We start from the raw sequence: 20,292 nt of genomic DNA on the forward strand, positions 1-20,292 counted from the left end.
TCCAGTAACTTTAAGGTGACAAACCTATGGCATAATTTTGGCCAGAGAGGTAAAAGTGGCAATAAGAATGCAATGCACCAATTCTAAAAGAGTGTTTAACAGGCCATGGAGAAGTGTTGAGACAAATTTTGTTGATTTTGGGGAGCATGGTCATCTACATTCAGTGTTGAAAGTTGAAATGAGACCATAGTTAAGCCAAGTTTTTTTTATTTTCTGGCAATTCTTCTTTCAACCATAGCACTGAAACTTGCTGGTATTCCTCAGCTTTCCTGTCTACGGATCGTGGGTTTGGGGCAAGTGTAGGAATTTGAAGTTCTTACCCTCTCCACTAAGCCCTCAATGAGCACTGGGTCGTGTTCCCCTGACTTCCTCCTGAAGTCCACAATCATCTCCTTGGTTTTGCTGACGTTGAGTGCAAGGTGGTGGTTATTACATCATTCACAAGCTGATCTATCTCCCTCCAGTACACTTCCTCATTCCGCCAACAACTGTGGGGTCATCAGCAAACTTGTAGATGGCTTTGGCATTGCGCCTTGCCACACTGTCATGGGTGTATAATGAGTAGAGCTGTGGGCTAAGCACGTCTCCTTGGGGTGCGCCTGTGTTGATAATCAGTGAGGAGGAGACGTTTTTTCCAATTTGTACTTACTGTGGTCTTCCAATGGGGAAAGTCAAGGATCCAGTTGCAAAAAGGGGTACAGAGGCCCAGAGTTTATAGCTTCTTGACCAGCACTGAGGGAATTAATTGAAGGCCTTGCTGTAGTCAATGAAGAGCAGCTGTATGTATGAACTGCTATTTTCGAGGTGATCCAAAGCTGAGTGGAGAGCCAGAGATGTTGCATCCACTGTGGAGCGATTGTGGTGACAGGCGAATTGCAGTGGGTCCAGATCTTTACTTAGGTACGTATTAATTCTGGCCATGACCAGCCTCTCAAAGCATTTCATCACAGTAGAAGTTAGTGCTGCTGGGCAGTAGACTTTGAGGCAGCCCATACTTCTTTTCTTGGGTACTGGGATGATTGCCTTTTGAAGCTGGTGGGGAACCTCTGACTGCCACATTGAGAAGTTGAAGGTGTTCATGAACACTCCAGCTAATTGGTTGGCATAAATTTTCAGTATCCTGCCAGGTATGCCATCAGGGCTTGACACCTTGTGAAGTTCACCCTCTTGAATGATATTCTGATGTCGCCCTCAGAGACAGTTATCACAGGGTCCTCAGCCTTTTCAAGGATTTTAGTAGGCACTGTTTGGTGGTTTTTCTCAAAGCAGGCATGGAAGGTGTTCAGCTCATTGGGTAGTGAAGCATTGCAGCCATCTATAGTGTTTGCCTTCACTTTGTAGGCTATAATGACCTGTATTCCCTGCTGTTGTTGCCGTCTATCTGTCTCTATCTCTAGTTTCCTCTGGAATTCCCACTTTGCTTTGGAGATGGCCTGCTGCAGGTCATGCCTGGACTTCTTGTAAAGATCTCAATCGCTGGCCTTAAACACCCTTGTTCTCATCCTCAGCAGGTTGCAGATTCTTTGATTCATCCAGGGCTTCTAGTTGGGTGAAAAATCAAGTTTCAAGTCCCCACTGTTTGTGAATTCCAGGCATCAAAAGAAACATTTATATAAATGAGGGTAATGAGATTGTGGATCAGTGAGATTCCATAGTTTAATTTGGAGTTTGCATATTTTCCATCCTTTACACAGAATCTCAGAATGGATGCAGTGCATACAAGTAGATTCCATTCCAACACTATATTTGAACAGTTCAGGTTGTCCTTGTTTCCCCATCCTCTTACCCTATAGCCCTGTAAATTCTATCATTTCAGACCCATTTCTTGCACTCTTGAATGCCTCAATTTAGACTGGCTGCATTGCTACTCCTGGCAGTGGATTCCAAACCCCACATTACTTACTGAAGGGACTTAAAAATTCCTCGTATCTCTCTTTTGGTACTTTTGCAGTTGCCCTTGTTCACTGTTCCTTGGATCTTGCACACCTTTGTCAGATCTCCATGCAACATTTTCCAGTCCAGCACCAACTTCTCCAATGTTTCTACAGAAATGGAGTCCCTTAATCAAAGAATCATTTTGGTACATTTCTTTGACAATCTTTCAAAATCTGGTAGAACTACTATTTTTTGAAATTTCTTCATGACTCATGGCAGTGTTTGGTGTGATTGCATTTTTCTGTGCTGATTGGTTTTTGTTATATAGAGAATTTAGGTTAAAATGACTTAAGTTAAAATGTGATGATTAATCATAAACAGGGAAGCCAGAACGGACAGAGAGTTTACTAGCAGTCAAGGACAGAAGGATCTGCTGAATATGTTTTTTTAAACCTATCTTTTCATGGTCATAGTAAGAGACATGCAGGAGACAAAAGATTGATAAGAAGGGTGAGAAACAGCATTTAGTGTATGTAGAGTTCGCAGCGTACGTAACGAACGTGATAATTAAAAATGCAGTTATACTTAGAATGCTTTTGCAATACTAACCAATGAAAACAGTATTAATAAGAAGGGGAAGGGCAAACAATAAGGGTATAAAAATCAATGCACTGTATGTATCGGGGCTTAACTGGTGAGAAACCAGTTGAGTCCAACTCTGCAGACTTGTAAATAAAGCTTGTCGTGTCATCAGTTTTAAAGAGACTCATGTGTGAGAAGTTTTATTTCTGACAGTTTTGATTCTCCACCTTCTTCCAGTTATTGATCCCTTTACGAAACCAGGATGATCTTGACAAAGCTATTGATTTGCTCGATCGAAGCTTCAACATGAAAAGCCTGAAAATCTTGCTTGTAGCTCAAGAGAAAAACCACGTAAGTGATCTTATTTTCCAATCCTTGAGGTAAATGGTTTACCTTTGGAGACTTTAATCCCTTCAATTGATGCAGCATCCAAAGGAAGTAAAGAGTAACCAATGTTTAGGGAATGGGGCCTTCATCACCTGAGATGTGCTGAATTTCTCCTGCATATTTGCATATTGCACACAACCCAAGGCTTGCTTGTTTAACTTCATTTGCATTAAAACTGTTTTCCTTCGCCCAATGATTTGTCTCCTCTTTATTGGAAATGCTGGGCGCTGACTGGGAGATCGCTTCATTGAGCACCTCAGCTCTCTCCATCGCAATAGCATAGGTCTCCCAGCAGCTACCCATTTAAATTCCACACCCCATTGCCACTCTGACATTTCTGTATATGGCCAAATTAAGGCTATCCACAAATCGGAGGAACAACACCTCATCTTCTGTCTGGGCACCCTTCAACCAGATGGTATTAACATCCCCCCCACTTCTTCTTACATTCGCCTTCCCCCCCCCCCCGCCTCCATATCTTTGTCTGTCTCTCCCTCTCTCCCTCTCTCTCTCGCTCTCTGTCTCCTTACACAGAGCCAAAATCAGTTCTGGCCTCTCCTCTTGTATCTAATTAATGCCTTTTTTCAGTCTGGACTCTTCTCCCAGCCAACCTTGTTTTTATTCTGACACCCTCCTATTCTTTGCTTATTCCTTGGAGAAAGGTTCAGGCCCGAAATGTTGGAAATATATCTTTACCTCCTATGGGCGCAGTGAGACTGGCCGAGTTCCTTCAGCATTTCTCTGTGTTTTTACTATAATCACAGTGCCTACAGACTTTGGTGTTTCACTCCATTGATTTGTCATAGAGAGATTGCTTGACATTGACAAAATATCATAAATACAATGTCAAAGATTTCAGGTGTAACTGCATTGAGAATTGTCAACAAGTCGTGTCTATCATACAGGATTTATAGGAAGATGGTTAAAGGTGGAAGGTTGCATTGATGCAATTGATGTCATGTGTAAGTGCCCCACAGACCAGTTGGGATGAGTGGCCTCATCCCACCCTGCTATGGTAATACTAATTTCCACTGAGGGTTCTGGTCGAAAATGTACAGAATTTGTGCTAACTGTTCTACGGGTATTGGTGATGGAAGCCCACAGAAATGAAACCTCTCTTTGCTTTAAACATTACACATATAATATCACTGATGACTTTTTGCACCCCAGATATTTATTTACATGTTCACTGGAGCCCATCAGAACTCGGTTAATATTTACCTTTCTAACAAAATGAGAGTCATTCTTGTGAGCAGTGGACAAGGATTTATTGCTCAATCCTGTTGTTTTCCTTCAGCATTCTCAGGTTGGTCAATGCCAGATGTGAGAAGGTTTCTTGTACTATGAGTAATGTAGAAACACATGGCAGGTTTTCACAGAGATCACTGTTCTTCTGTGAGCTGCCATTTCCTGTTCAGTGCAGAAATTTAGTGGGACACTGTGATGTGCTTTTTATTTTGAGCTTCTCTGTGTAAATTCTGTTGGCAATCTATGCAAGGCCTGTATAACGTCACCAGCATCTGCTGACTAAACATCTTTCAATAAAATGTGAAGTTCGTTTTATTGGTGCAGTAAAAATCTTAAAGAAATAGCGTATATAACGATTTTTCCTCACTGTTGATTCTCATTTTCTCTTGTAAGGAGATTTATCATTAGTTATGTTTGTGCTGGTAAAATACAAGGTTAGGATCATCACCAACTAAATCATGTTGAGGAAAACATTTAAACCAATCACAGACATGATATTTCAGCCTCAACATGGGTTTGTTGATATACATTATGTGGTGATTGAAGCCTGTTAATTCAAATCTCTTTGTACAGCAAGGACTTGCTAATAAGTGAATTTTTTTTTAAATTTCCATTAAGATTTCCCGGTTAAATTGTTCCATTTTCTTTCTCTATTCACTTCTATGGGTCCATGGCTGACTGCCCTATCGGCTAGGAAGCTATTGTTTGCTTGTGAAACATTGGTGTATTGATTAGGTCATTGGCAATTGGTGCTTGATATAACATCCAGATGAGTTCATTTCCAAACCTGTCAGCTTAATATCGTGATGTTAGCCTCGTTAGAGCTGGAAAGAAAAATCTGACATCACCATTTATGTCTCTGAAACTTTTTTTTAGTTAAAAACTCAACTAGTTCAGGAAGTGTTTGAGTTAATTTATTTAATGGTTCCACCCTTTATTTCTGCTGCAAATTTGTCAGGAAATTGAATATTAATAATTCTTAAGTATTCTTGGTGATGTGGGAAGAATAGAGCGAGAACGAGACTGGTCCAAGTTATCTTGTTCCTGTCATGTTTCACCCTGTTCTTTATTTGAACTCTACCAGCCAGAATAATAAAGAAGCTTATTTAATTTGTTTAGTTTTTGGGATTTGGGCATTGCTCAGTAGCAAGCATTTAATTCCCTGTGAGTGTAGCCCAAGTACTTTTAGAGTCACAAGAAAGTCTTGCTTGGGCAGATTGGATGATTCTTCTCCAAAAAGGCAAACCATGACCTCACTCTTGTTTCTTCCAATTATTAAGCAGACTCAGGAGCTTAATTTAAATTCCACATCCATACCTGAGCTCTAATTTCTAGATTGTTACCCAAGCCTCATATTTAAAAGCCTGGTAGCTTCACCTCTTCTCCACCATCACTAACCCTTTACAGCATCATTGCCCAGGTTCAAATCCACCGCTGTCTGTAAGAAGTTTGTATGTTCTCCCTGGATCCATGTCTGTTCACACAGGGCTCTCTGGTTTCTTCCCACATCCTAAAGGGAGAGGGGTATTATATTATCATTGTTTTATTATCAGATTCCAGCAATGGTCATTGTTGTCTCCAGTTATCACACCCCTTCAATCATCTCCAACCCCAACCCTCTATGACTCATCTTCCTTCACTTGACCCCCTTTCTCTTGCCTTCCTCATCATTTCCAATGATTTCCCTACACTCCCCATCTGTCCATCACCCTTCACCCCTCCCTGGTTCACTAATCCCCCACTGGCTTCATTCCAACTCCTCCCACCATGTCCTCTATCCTGGCTATCTCCCCTTTATACTCAGCCTTGATGAAGGGTCCCAGCCCATAATATTGATATTCTTTTCCTTCTGAATGAGTGAAACACAAAAGTGTGTAGATGCTGTGATTATAGTAAAAACACAGAAATACTGGAGGAACTCAGCAGGTCTCGCAGCGTCCATAGGTGAATACAGATAACCAACGTTTCAGGCCTGTGTAATTGTTTTTCTCTCCCTCTGTGCCTTGCTGCAGCCATCAGTTTGAATGTGTAAGAAATCTAACATTATCACAAAAAGTAATATGTACCGTATATTTTGGCGTACAAGTTGAGTCTTGAAACCTTCAAAAATCTCACCAAAAAATGGGTTGACATACACCAGATATACTTTTGAGACCTTAAATTCAACTGGAAAAACCTCTGGACACCGATTCTGCTTATAAGTCAACCCTTGAAAAACCGAAAAAAACTACAACAAATTTTCATTGAAAATATTAATGGAAAAAAAACATTTAGAATCCTTCAAAGTCACTATCATCGTCTGAGGCAAAGATGGCAGCTGGCATATCCATACTCCCACTGTTTAAACAGTTATCATATGGGTACCAGTCTGCACCTGATGAGGTGGCTTCAGCTTCGTCATTAGTGTCCCACAATAAATTATCTTCCATGCCATCAACTGCTCAAGGGACTCCGTATTATTTAAACAATTTTATTACAGTCTCTACTTTCACTTTACCTCATGCTTTGAACACAGTCACACAGCACATCAAGTGATGCACCACACATTGCCTCGCCTTTGTAAACAATTTGTCTGCACTTGACCTCCATGTATTCCATTATTCACACACATGGTGTTTGAATGGCTTGTTCAAGCAGAAATCGAGAGGTTTCAATATAGAGGTCAAACCACCCATGATAACTGCCATGTAAGTGTTACTTTGTGCTATCTACTTTTCATGTTCTCAGTTAAATGGCTACAAAACATATCCCAGACCCCCAAACTCTGTTCTTTGCATAAACTGCCTGGCCGCCTAGCCCACACATTGTCTATCCATAGTTTTACACCATTTTCATCCATCCATCCTTTTTTATGAAAATGTACTAAAATACCTGCTGGGAATTTCATTTTAGATTTAAGTTTGCATTTGAACATTACCATTGGTCTTAACTTCGTCTTCTCAGCCATGCATAATAACACCATGGTAAACCTGGTCCTTTCGTGTCCTATACTTCTGGTTTGGACAGTTTTAACACCTTTCTGATCCACTGTTCTATTGCCTATCATGTCAAAATTCATGGGGGTGTCGTCCAAGTTTCCAATATTTGCCAATGCAGACTGGTGTTTCTGCTGGTTCTGTATAATAAACTGGTGAAAACTTGCAACTTCATGACCATATAACCATTTGCAACACAGAAACAAGCCAGTTCAGCCCTTCTGGTCCATGCCGAACAATTTCTCCCACCTAGTCCCACTGGCCGGCATTCGACCCATAACCCTCCACACTTCTCCTGTCCATATACCTATTCAACTTTTCCTCAAATATTAACATCGATCTCGCTTCTACCATCTCTGCCAGAAATTCATTCCACACCCTCTCGTGAAGAAATTTCCCCCACGTTTCCCCTAAACTTTTCCCCTTTTAATTTCAATCCATGCCCTCTTGTTTTAATCTCCCCCACTTTGAATGGAAAAAGCCTATCCACATTGACTCTATCTGCCCCCTTATAATTTTGATTACCTCTATCAAATCACCCTTCAGTTGTCTGTGCTCCAAGGAATAAAGTCCCAGCCTGCTCAACTGTTCCCTGTAACTCAAACCCTGAAACCCCGGAGACATTCTCGTAAACCTCCTCTGCACACTCTATTCTGTTTATATCTTTCCTGTAATTCGGCGACCAAAACTGCACACAATATTCCAAATTTGGCCTCACCAATGCCTGATACAACTTCAACACAACATCTCAACTCTTGTATTCAATACTCTGATTTATGAAGCCAACATACCAAATGCCTTCTTCACTGCCCTATCTACATGTGATTCATCTTTCAGGGAATTATGTACCATGACTCCTAAATCTCTTTGTTCCACTGCACTCCTCAATTGTCGACCATATAGCGTGTATGACCTGTTCTGATTAGTCCTACCGAAATATAGCACCTCACATTTATCATTATTAAACTCCATCTGCCATCTTTCAACCCACTCTTCTAACTGGCCTATATCACTCTGTAAGCTTTGATAATCTTCCTCACTGGCAACACCACCACCAACCTTTGTATCATCTGCAAATTTACTAATCCAGTTTGCCACCCTATCATCTAGATCATTAATTAAATGACAAACAACAATGGACCCAGTACCGATCCCTGACGCACTCAACTAGTCACCAGCCTCCAATTTGATAAACAATTTTCCACCACTACTCTCTGGCATCTCCCACCCAACCATTGTTGAATCCATTTCACTACTCCATCATTAATCCCTAATGCTTCCACCTTCCTTACTAACCTCTTTGGTAGTTTCTGAGCAATTTTTTTGTCGTAATATCAGATTTTTCCTGTTCATGAAATGGTTGCAATCTTTCCTGTGTTCTAGATGCGACTTTACCCACTTCAGTGCAAATGTTCTTATTTTATTTCATGTAACTATGTAGCAACCTTGCCTCTGTTCGTGCACTCATTCTGCAACATGATTGTCCAACTCTGGTAAACGAAGGAGTCCTCTTTTCACCGAACATCGCCTTTTTGGTATTTTTCTTAGTCTCTTCTTTCTTTCTCCAACCTCTTACCAATTTCTCATGCATATCAAATTTTCTTCAGCTCAGTTGTTGGTTTTCTTGGCCATTTCTATTACTTTTAACTTAAAGCTCGCTTCATACTTCTCTCGTTTTGTTAAAGCCTCCATGATATCAGCCAACGCCCAACAATTCAGTCAATGTGATTTTTAGGGGTTGACTTATACACCCAATATATGATAAAACTATTAAAAAAGAGGCTGAAAAAGGGGAATCGACATCTGCCAAAATATACAATATTTATTTCCTTTTATCCCAAAATTTAGACATCCCATGCACCATCAGCTGTTGCGAAACAAGTCCGCATTAAGGCCTCTCAGTCCGTTGGAGATATTCTCAGCACCATCTACCAGCCGTCAGACTCACGAGGCAGGCATATCTCTGTTGGTGAGTATAGTCTTGACTAATTTGAAAGAATATTAAAATGGGTCTTTATAACAGTTCGTTGGAATGCTCTCCATCATTCTCTGGATCTCTTTGTGTAATGACATTTATATCCTGTTTCTTTTGCAAAGTTAAGTTTCTTTTTTGCTGTGGGACACGACAGTTATAAACTGTCTTGGGAGTCTGATTCCGTTCTGCTTAAGTAAGACGAGATAAGGAGGTTGGTTATTTAAACTCCTAGATTTTGACATAACTTGCAAAATATTCCAAAACTGTTGCAATTGAGATGTGTTGAAAGTTTAACCTCTTGGCATGTACCCCAATAGGTGATATTGATGCCACCATTCTTGTTGAGGTTTGGTAGCCACAGTTCTGGTTTTGAATCAGGCAGTCTCGTCTCTGGCATGAACACCTGGGAATTTTCAGAACTAAATTCCAGACTCTGTGGTTTCAGAATCTCTCCTCAAAATGTGCACAATTAAAGGATTTATCTGGCTGAATTTTTTTCATGCCATGCCCCTCCCCTGTCTGACCTTCAACTGTTCTAAAGAAGGCAACCTTGTTCAAAAGCTACCCTTGTACCTCTTGGGTTTTCTCTCAGGAGGAATGAAGGGTCTGACTGAATCATCTTGATCCCACATGCAAAATAGAAAAGGTGTTTAGACATTTAATTCCAGAATGTGAACAAAATGGAGTGGCAGCTAAATTGAAACCACTGTGAAATGGTCGTTTCTGAGGTGAAGATTGTATGGACTGGACTTTGAATCAAATGGCCTTCAAAGTAGATATATAGGATGATTTCAGAAGTTCTTGAATGGATATGGAACAAAAGAAGGGCACGTGTGGAATGTTTACAGGTTGAAAATGAATGATGCTGATATGTTGCAAACTTTCAGCATAATTTAGAAATGTTGGTCACTTTTATGCTCAAATCTGAAGTCGCCTGACCTTCTGACTAAGAAAACTGCCAGTGAACATGACGCTATTCTTCAACCATTCCGTTGTTTGTGTTAGCCCAATCCTGGTTCCCCTCACTGTTCTGCACTTTTATCCCACTTTCCTTTTTGCCACTAACAGATGGTTCTCCTTGCATTTCAGATTAATCTAAACCAGAGGTTTTCAACCTTTTTCTTTCCACTCACATCCCACCTTAAGTAATCCCTAGGCCATAGGTGCTCTGTGATTAGTAAGGGATTGCTTAAGATGGTATGCAAGTGGGAAAAAAACTTTGAAAACCACTATTTTAATCGTACTTAGTTGTAATTGACTCGTTATGTGCACAGCTTCATAACTAAAGGAGTTGGGACAATGACAATTTTTATCAAGCAAAATATTTCTGTAACAATTGCATCAAGACCAGTGATTTTCGACTTTTTTTCCCCCACCCACATCCTACCTTAAGTAATCCCTTACTAATCACAGCACCTAAGGCACAGGGATTACTTATGGTATGTGGGTGAAAAGAAAACATTTTAAAACCACTGATCTAAACCATAATAAGGAGTGGAATAAATTGTCTGTAGCTCGGGTACCAGGCCAGTGGTTGCTCCTCTGTTGTCACAGCTAAATCTGCTTGGAGCATTGATCCTGGATTACTTTATGTGGGCCAGGAATATGTCAGCTTTCTCACTTTTTAAAAATTCCTTATTGAGATATGGATAGGAGATATTGTCACCTACTGCCCATTACTGATTTCCCTTCGAAAGGTAAACACTGCAGCCCTCAGGGATATTCATTTGAAAACAATTTAGAAGCAAAAAAAAAGTTAGCTGTTTAAATGTGCATTTCTTTCTTCAAAACACTGGTCCCAGCACCTGAGCAATATTCAAACTGTTCAGTGAGCAAACCTTGCCTGCCTTTGATTGAGAGTCTATCAGGATCACATCAAGTGTTGGAAAGAGTTCAAACAGCACTAGCTGCAGACACTGGGGTTGTAGGGCAATGCACAAATGTGCTGGAGAAACTCAGTAGGTCACGTTGCATTCATAGGAAGTAACAGGTAATCCTGAGCCCTTTGTCATGAATGAGCAAAAAGCAGGCAGATGCCTAAATTTAAAAAAAATTGGTGGGAAGAAGGGCCAGGGGGGAGGATTGCAATCCAACAGGTCAACTCTGGATACAGGTAGGAAGTTAGAAAAGAAAAAGGCTGAGAAGTGATGGCGGTAGCTATCTGAATGGAGGGGGAAGGGAAGGGGATGGGGATCTGGAGGAAAGAAGACAAAGGGATAGGGTCATGCTTCTTTACTTCCTTTTGATGCAGTGTGTCCTGCTGGGTTTCTGTTTTTTGCAAGTATTGTAAATGGATGGCCACTTTTTTTTTAAACAATTACCTCCTGATTCTTCATTCTCTCACAAGAGGAAGTATCCTCCCCCATCCACCAAGTAGAGACATTTCTGGATCTTGTATGTTTCAATCCAGTCTCCTTTCACTCTAAACTAAAGCATGGTCTGTCCAATAAGACAATGCAACCATTCTCAGCATCTGTCTAGTATATCTTTTCTGAGCTTCCAATGTATTAACATTCTTCTTTGGCTTGGCTTCGCGGACGAAGATTTATGGAGGGGGTAAAAAGTCCACGTCAGCTGCAGGCTCGTTTGTGGCTGACAAGTCCGATGCGGGACAGGCAGACACGGTTGCAGGGGAAAATTGGTGGGTTGGGGTTGGGTGTTGGGTTTTTCCTCCTTTGCCTTTTGTCAGTGAGGTGGGCTCTGCGGTCTTCTTCAACGGAGGTTGCTGCCCGCCAAACTGTGAGGCGCCAAGATGCACGGTTTGAGGCGTTATCAGCCCACTGGCGGTGGTCAATGTGGCAGGCACCAAGAGATTTCTTTAGGCAGTCCTTGTACCTTTTCTTTGGTGCACCTCTGTCACGGTGGCCAGTGGAGAGCTCGCCATATAACACGATCTTGGGAAGGCGATGGTCCTCCATTCTGGAGACGTGACCCATCCAGCGCAGCTGGATCTTCAGCAGCGTGGACTCGATGCTTCCTTCCTTAAATAAGCACTCCAATGCAGTAACCATTACTCCAGACGTTGCATAATGCCCTAACTTTGTGTTCAGTTCCTCTTGCAATAAACAAGAACATTCTGTAAGCTTTCCTAATTACTGTTGTACCTATTTGGATATCCTGACACACCCCCGCCCACCACATTTCTGCTGTGCAGTCATTCATCGTTTTTATAAAATAGTTTATTTTTCCTGCCAAAATTGACAATACATGTATCACACTCTCAAACTTTGTTCTCTGTGACAGATCATTCCTCACTCACTTAATTTGTCTGTATTGTGTAATAGTCTCCTTGTCTGATCACCCAGCTACGTTGCCTGAAATATAACAGTTTCTAATATTTTCCTTGTGGCAGATTTGATCTACTTTGCCTGCAAATTCCTGGTCTGAATCCTTGCCCCTCTGAATAAACAAGTTAAAGTTTACTTTTTCCTATCTAATGGAATTGTTCCTAAATCCTGGAAATTTTGGATCAATTTTCTCCCAGCCACTTTAAGATCCTAGGATGAAATGATGCATGACTAGTAAACTTGTCAGTCCGTGGTTTCTAAAGTTTACTCAGTATCCCTATCTGGCTGATTGTGATTTTATTTCATGAGTTCTACCATTCCAGTTTCTGATTTACAAATATTTGTTGATTTTTTTTAAAGTTCATTATCATCTGACAGTACATATACAACCAGACAAAACAGCATTGCCCCGAACCACCGTGCACACACATACATTTTTCATACATTTCTCCCATAGCACACAATAACTACACACATACATACAAGTCTACAGCACAGTACAGGCCCTTCAGCCCACAATGACGTGCCGAATTAATCTACTCTAATGACTGGCTAGAATTTCCCGACAGCATCACCCTCCGTTTTTCTCAGTTTCAAATATCGGTACCCATCTAATAGTCTCTTAAACGATCCTATTGTACTTGCCTCTACCACCATTACTGGCAGCATATTCCATGAACCCACCGCTCTCTGGTGAGAAATCTATCTCTTACATCCTTCTGTACTTACTCCCAAGAACCGTAAAACCATGCCCCCTTGTGTTAGCCAATTCATCCCTTGGTAAAAGCCTCTGGCCATCCACACAATCAATGCCTATAGTTATCTTATACACCTCTATCAGATCATCCCTCATGTTCTGTCAAGGAGAAAAGACCAAATTCACTCAACCTTTCCTCATATAGTATTCACTCCAATCCAGGTAAATATCCTTGTAAATCTCTGTACCCTCTCTGCAGCATCCACTTCTTTCCTTTAGTGAGGTGACCGGAACTGAACACCAGTTGTGGGGTCTAATCTCGGACTTAGATATCTAAGTCCTGAACTCAATTCCACAGTTAATGAAGACCAACACATCGTACAAATTTTTTTGTAGATTTTAATTTTAATTTTCCATAGACTCGTGTAAATACAATAAACAAAATATTCTATTCTCTTTCCACGTAATATGATTTTTTTATTTCCTCCTCCTTACCCCCTCCCCTCCCTATTCCTTAAATTATAGAAATACCAAAATGTAAGAATACAGAAATCACCCAATTACCAACCACGATTCTCCTCAAAGGTTGAGGACCCTGGGTGTTAAATAAAAACAGGTCGGGGTAAAAAACACACATCGTCTGCTCCACTTTCCCCATTTCATACTCTTAATCCTTTACCTGCTGGGACAGATTGTTTCTTTTCTCTTATTCAGAGAGGGAGGGGGTGCGAATTATATCTGTGCCTCATATACGGTTGCCCCACTTCAACGAATGTGTTATATCTCTTCCGTAATTTGTAGGTGATTTTTTCCAGGGAACGCAACTCTGTATTTCCATATTGCGATATTTAGCTGGGAGTCGGACTTCCACGTCACCGCTAAACACTTCTTGGCTACTGACAAGGCGACCTTCACAAACTGAATTTGGTGTTTGGACAGTCTAAACTGTACACCTCCAATGTCCCCTAGAAGGTACAACTCTGGATCCTGTGGAAAATCCACCTTTGTAATTTTTTTCAGAGTGTCCCCCAGGTCTTCCCAGAAGGGTCTCACCCTTGTACACAGCCAGGTGGATTGGACAAAAGGTTCCAACCTCCACACCACACATAAAGCACATTTCCAAAACTTGTGGCTTTGATTGGTGTAATTTTATCGCCATGAGGTATAACTGATGCGAGAAATTATATTGCATCAGCATGTGTCTGGCCTTAACAATTCCTGTCAGACTATTCAAACACAAATCTTCCCACCATTGGTCATCAATTGCTATGCCCAACTCCCATCTTTCCCATGACCGATGTAAGCCCAGCTTTGGGCCTTCACTAGCAACCCTCCAGACTATCCACAACAACCACTTTCATATCATCCGCAAACTTACTGACCCACCCTTCCACTTTCTCGTCCAGGTCATTCATAAAAATCTCAGAGGAGGAAGTCCCAGGACAGATCTTTATGGAGCATCACTGGTCACTGACTTTCATACAAAACAAGAAGCATCTGCAACCACCCTCTGCCTTGTGTCAAATTCTTATCCACACAGCAGGCCTCCATTAGATTCCATGCCTCCTTACTTTCTGAATGAGCCTTGCCTGGAAAACCTAATCAAATGCCTTTCTGAAATCCACATCCACTAGATGCATCAACACAAAAATATAATATAAAATGTATAAGTATTCTGAATAACTTGGTTTCATTTTTAGGAGATCTGAGATTACGGGACTCTGTCATCAATCTTGCACCTTTGGGAAGAAGCTATTTTGCAGCCGGAGACTAGATTTTGATGTTACTGTACTTCGTTCCTGATGCTGTATGCGGGATGAAAAGGGTTCATTCTTTGAGCCCTATTTAAACAGCGCTTCTGGTGAATGTGTCAGTAGAAGAAAGGGAGACCCCAGTGATTTTCTCAGCCGTTTTGATAATCCTCTATATTGACGCAGCCCGCTGCTTTACAGCTACTGTCCCAGCCAGACAGGACACATTCATTTGTACTTTAAAATGTTGTTAAGATGGGGGCTGGTAGCCTTGCCCTCCTCAACCTCCTGAGGAAGTGTAAGTGCTGTTGCGCCTTCCTGACTAATGTTGTGGTTCCAGGATAAGTGGACAATTATCTGCACTCCAAGAAACTTTGTACTTTCTACCCTAACCCTAACATTGACGCATACTGGAAAGAGGTCGATCTTCATCCTCCTGAAGTGCACAGTCCTCTCCTTTGTCTTGTCTATGTTGAGACTTGGGTTCTTCTTCTCACATCATTTGATGTATTTGACCTATACTGTCTGATGCTGAATACTCGTTTAATTTATTTTATCAACTCTTCAGGCTTGTTTCCTATAGCATTAACGCAGACTTAAAATTTTCCTTTCTAAATCTCAGTAGTAATCTTACTGTTTTTACTTTGCCATCTGCTTGGTTTCTGAGGGTTTTTTTCTTATTAATCTTTTAATCATTGTTTGCTACCATTATGTTGGTTCAGTCTTTTGACTTGGCGTAAGTATGTCTGCTTTTTTAAGCTGGCTTTTTTACATTTAATTCTGACTTTACATTTTTTAGTTAAGCTAGAATTATGGGAAATGTTCTTTGTCTTTAACTTGTATCAATGAAATGAGATCCCTTAAATTCCCACCACTTTATCTTGATTGGCTAATCCCTCGACTTAATTTCCCAGTTCACTTTCGTTAGTCTCAAAATTACCCATTTTAAATTACTAGCCTTGGATCCATTCTTCTATCTCAAATATACTCAAATTCATTATTATGATTGCTTCACCATGAGGTCATTAATCCAAATGTGCTGGAGAAACTCAGTAAGTCACACAGCATCCATAGGAACAATTCAGGCCTGAGCTCTTCATCAAGGTGTGAGCAAAACAGGGACTGCTCTCTAAATAAAAAGTGAGAGGACAAAGAGGAGAGAAGAGAGGATAGGGCAGGGGAGGAACACAGGCCAACAGGAAAGAGATGATAGGTGGATACAGGTGGGAGGATGGAAGAGAAAAAAAGCTGAGAAGTGATAGGAGGAGAGGGGGTAGCTCTCTGATAGGAGACTTAAATGGACGGGTAGGGAGATGGAGGAAAGGAGAGGTGTGAATAGGGAAGGAGGGAGATTCAAGGAAGGGGGTTTAAAGGAAATTGGAGAAGTCAATTGTTATGCTGCCTGTTTGGAGAGTATCCAGGTGGAATACAAGATGTTTGTCCAGGTGGAATACAAGATGTTTGTCCAGGTGGAATACAAGATGTTTGTCCAGGTGGAATACAAGATGTTTGTCCAGGTGGAATACAAGATGTTTATCCAGGTGGAATACAAGATGTTTGTCCAGGTGGAATACAAGATGTTTGTCCAGGTGGAATACAAGATGTTTGTCCAGGTGGAGTACAAGATGTTTGTCCAGGTGGAGTACAAGATGTTTGTCCAGGTGGAGTACAAGATGTTTGTCCAGGTGGAGTACAAGATGTTTGTCCAGGTGGAGTACAAGATGTTTGTCCAGGTGGAGTACAAGATGTTTGTCCAGGTGGAGTACAAGATGTTTGTCCAGGTGGAGTACAAGATGTTTGTCCAGGTGGAGTACAAGATGTTTGTCCAGGTGGAGTACAAGATGTTTGTCCAGGTGGAGTACAAGATGTTTGTCCAGGTGGAGTACAAGATGTTTGTCCAGGTGGAGTACAAGATGTTTGTCCAGGTGGAGTACAAGATGTTTGTCCAGGTGGAGTACAAGATGTTTGTCCAGGTGGAGTACAAGATGTTTGTCCAGGTGGAGTACAAGATGTTTGTCCAGGTGGAGTACAAGATGTTTGTCCAGGTGGAGTACAAGATGTTTGTCCAGGTGGAGTACAAGATGTTTGTCCAGGTGGAGTACAAGATGTTTGTCCAGGTGGAGTACAAGATGTTTGTCCAGGTGGAGTACAAGATGTTTGTCCAGGTGGAGTACATGATGTTTGTCCAGGTGGAGTACAAGATGTTTGTCCAGTTTACCGGTCGCCTCAGGTTGGCAGTGCATGAGGACGTGGATAGACATGTTGGTTTGCAAATGGTGCTAGGATTGAGAATTCTCAGAAAGTGGCCTCCACTGAGTAAAGTTGTGGATGTGATGTATGCTTTGTAGTGATCTTAGAACAGACCTCTGAAGCCCTGTGATGCAGCACTCGCGTAGTACTCAGCTGTGTGTTTATCTGTGACATGGTGTGAGTTTAGCTGGATTTGTATTTGTGGAGAGATAACAATCTGGCAGGATGAAAATTGTCCAGAGCTGAATGCTCTTGTTTTTCCATCCACTTCCTTTGATATACATGGCTTTGCGAGACTTCCCCTTCCTGTTAGTGAGATGTTGCTTCCACAATAGCATTTGGAGGCTGGCCAATCTGATAAGGACTGCTTTTAGCATTGTTTGAAGGAGTGCTTGGGATGTGTTGGAAAAAGTGAAAGTTGAGGGGGAGCTCGTAATGCATTTGAACCCAAATGTTAAATTATCTTGTTAGTTTGTTTTAATTGGAAGAGTTTGTAGAAGTAAACCTGCAGCTAACCCCACGCTGCAGGAGGAAGACAACAGGTCAGGCAGCATCAGTAGGAAAACAGAATGGCCGATGTTTCAAGCGGAAGCCCTTGATGAAGACTCCAGTCTGAGTCTCTTGTGTCTGTGCTTGCATTTTGTTCCCTTCATGATGCTCCAAACCACTTTACAATGTAAGGATCGCATTTGAACTGTAATCACTGTTGTAACATGAGAAGTGCAGCAGTGAATGTGGACACACTAAAGTCCGACAAATAACCACATTAAAAAAAATCCATTTCATTTGTTACAGCAATGCTAAAAGATTATCTGATGGCTGTTGATGCTTGATACAGGTGTGTAATGGCTATGTTTCAAGGCCAGTAGCTAGCACTCTCGACCATTAGAAACTGGGGAGAGACCATGAGTAAAGCACAAGTTTGCATCTTGTTGTGGCAACTGGGGAATTGGTTTCACTGCATCTGGATTATATTTTTAAGTAGTGACATGAAATTGTAACATTTACATTGGTTCACCTGAAGGCAAAAACAATAGTGACTACTATATCAGTCAACCGCCTGTAATGCTAGATAAGCTTGTATTTTTTTCTTTCCTCTCATGGACATATGGAGCCTGATCTACTAGGTGTATCCTGCTGTTCCACATTTTGTAACTCCAAGGTTCTTTATTTGATGTTCCCACCCTCTAACTGCTCCCATTCCATTACTGACCAAAAAAAATTACATGCAATTTATGCTGTGATCACCTAGGTTTTACACCATCAGACACTCCCTCCCTTATCTTACATGAACCCACACAAGCTGCTTTTGTCTCCAAAGAGTTTACTTTTTTTCCACAGGTGCAGCCTGAGCTGCTGAGCATTTCCAGCATTTTCTGCTTTTGATTCAGGTCACTGCATATACTGTAATTAGTGCCATGAGAGTGTCGGTCTTATCCTCGTATTTTAGTCACATGTCAGCTTAAATTTTTGTGTATGTGCTTCTGGAATGATTTCTGACTCAGGAAAGTTTGTAATCAACTGAGCAACAATCTTGCTCTTGTTTGTAGGGTCTTGGAGTAGCCAAATTTCTACATTTTTTCCACAATGAAGAACTGAAAGAAAATAACTTAAAACCGGGGTCCCTCAACTTTTTAGCTCACAGAACCTTTTTGGGGAGCACTTGGAAATTGCGGAACCCCAATCATCAATTACAGTTTACAAGATGTGGTATATACACAAGCATAGTAAGAAAGTAAATAAACTCACCATTCTCCACGTTGAAATCATGTGTTGTCTCTCATTTACATTTAATCAATGGGATGCCCTCCAACGTCACAATTGGGGGTGGGGGGGTGCTCCGCTTGGTAGTTGGTCCGAGTGGTGATTGACAAGAGAAGGCCAGTCCGCTGCCGACATCTCCTCCTCTGCACGCCAGAATTGCTGGCAATAGATTGATAGGCGAGGTGGACAGGAGTCTCCCACCACCACCAGTCTGTGATTTGACAGGCGAAATGAGTGGGTGCACCACCACCCCCCCACCCCCCCAATCGAGCCTGTCCGCCCACTGTTGTCACAATGGGGCCGCAGCCCAGTGATTGGTTGCGTGGGCTGGGAGAAAAGATGTCATAGTTTCTCCCCCCCCATCATTCCACCTGCTAATTGGACCAGAACCCCACCACCATTCCCTTTGAAAGATATGTCAAGCCCAGGCGCCAATTGGAGCAGGGGACAGGTATTGAACAAATGAGTGGCCAAAGTGAGCGTCAGCGAAGGGTCGAGGGAATCTTCCCCTCTCTGTCATTTCTTCCATACTACCCCTACGCCTTTCCACAGAACCTCTGGGTTCTGCGGAATCCAGTTTGGGAAACCCTGACTAAAGAGGTCTGAGAATCGATGATTAGGCACTGACAATCTTTTTGTTGTTATCTGACACTAGTCTCCATGCAGTCACCATGAAGTAGTGAAACAAGAAAGTCTGATGACACTGTGATTGTAGTAAATACACAAAATGCTGGAGAAACTCAGCAGGTGCTTCAGCGTCCATAGGAGGGAAAGAAATATAAATAAAGTTTCCCGGCCCAGCCCCAAAACATTGGTTCTATCTCTTTGCCTTCTATGGACGCTGTGGGACCTGCTGAGTTTCTCCAGCACTTGTGTGTTTACCATGAAGGAGTACTGTTTCATCAGATGAAAATAATTAAATAATCTTCTTTTCTGGGTAGAGGCAGAGGCCAGTCTTTCTTTATCTCAAAGCCCACTTCACCCCAATACATAGGCCTGATGACATAACGGTTAATTTGCCATGAGCTAAAATTATTATATCAGGTAATTTCAGTAATCACTCTCTCCTTCATTAATGGATGTCAATAGGAGCTTCATCTTGCAGGATTTTGTTATTCTTTGGGTAAGGGGATGGGCAGGGAGAAATAGACAATGCATTCTTGCTAGAAATAGACAGCAAAGTACAATTGCTATTAAAAATTGTCTTGGCTTTTCTCGCATGCATGCTATAATCAAATCAATATTCCCATCCAGACTGATGATCAGAAAAGTAAGATGATATTTTAAAGTGATGGGAATGAAGTATAGAAAGCAGAAATTTCTCTCATACCTTTTTCAGACTAACCAGCAAGATACTTTAAATGTTTAAGCCTTCATTGCACTGTGCTTGCACAATAACAGAAGCAACACGCATGTTGATATGCAAACTGAACTCATTATATTGGGCTTGACACTAAACCGAAGCGACAAAAGCAGGATAAGAAGGTTGCACAAGACGTCT

At 41.5% G+C, this 20,292-nt stretch overlaps 1 protein-coding gene and 1 long non-coding RNA gene across 4 annotated transcripts in view; one reads left to right on the forward strand and one right to left on the reverse strand.

Moving 5' to 3' along the window:
• Positions 1-20,292, forward strand: part of map3k3 (mitogen-activated protein kinase kinase kinase 3) — a 136,580-nt gene that overhangs the window by 44,228 nt on the left and 72,060 nt on the right. For all 3 annotated transcript variants that reach the window (XM_069905159.1, XM_069905161.1, XM_069905160.1), the window contains exons 6-7: positions 2,695-2,808; positions 8,916-9,036. In XM_069905159.1, coding sequence (XP_069761260.1) covers positions 2,695-2,808; positions 8,916-9,036 — 235 coding nt within the window. The remainder of the gene's footprint in view (positions 1-2,694; positions 2,809-8,915; positions 9,037-20,292) is intronic.
• LOC138746764 (uncharacterized) lies at positions 4,991-19,006 on the reverse strand. Its single transcript, XR_011347113.1, has 2 exons — positions 18,777-19,006; positions 4,991-5,602 (listed from the first exon to the last, which is right to left on the reverse strand). It is a non-coding gene; the product is annotated as an uncharacterized lncRNA (long non-coding RNA).

This window comes from Narcine bancroftii, chromosome 12, assembly GCF_036971445.1.
Source record: "Narcine bancroftii isolate sNarBan1 chromosome 12, sNarBan1.hap1, whole genome shotgun sequence".
Lineage (NCBI taxonomy): Eukaryota > Metazoa > Chordata > Chondrichthyes > Torpediniformes > Narcinidae > Narcine > Narcine bancroftii.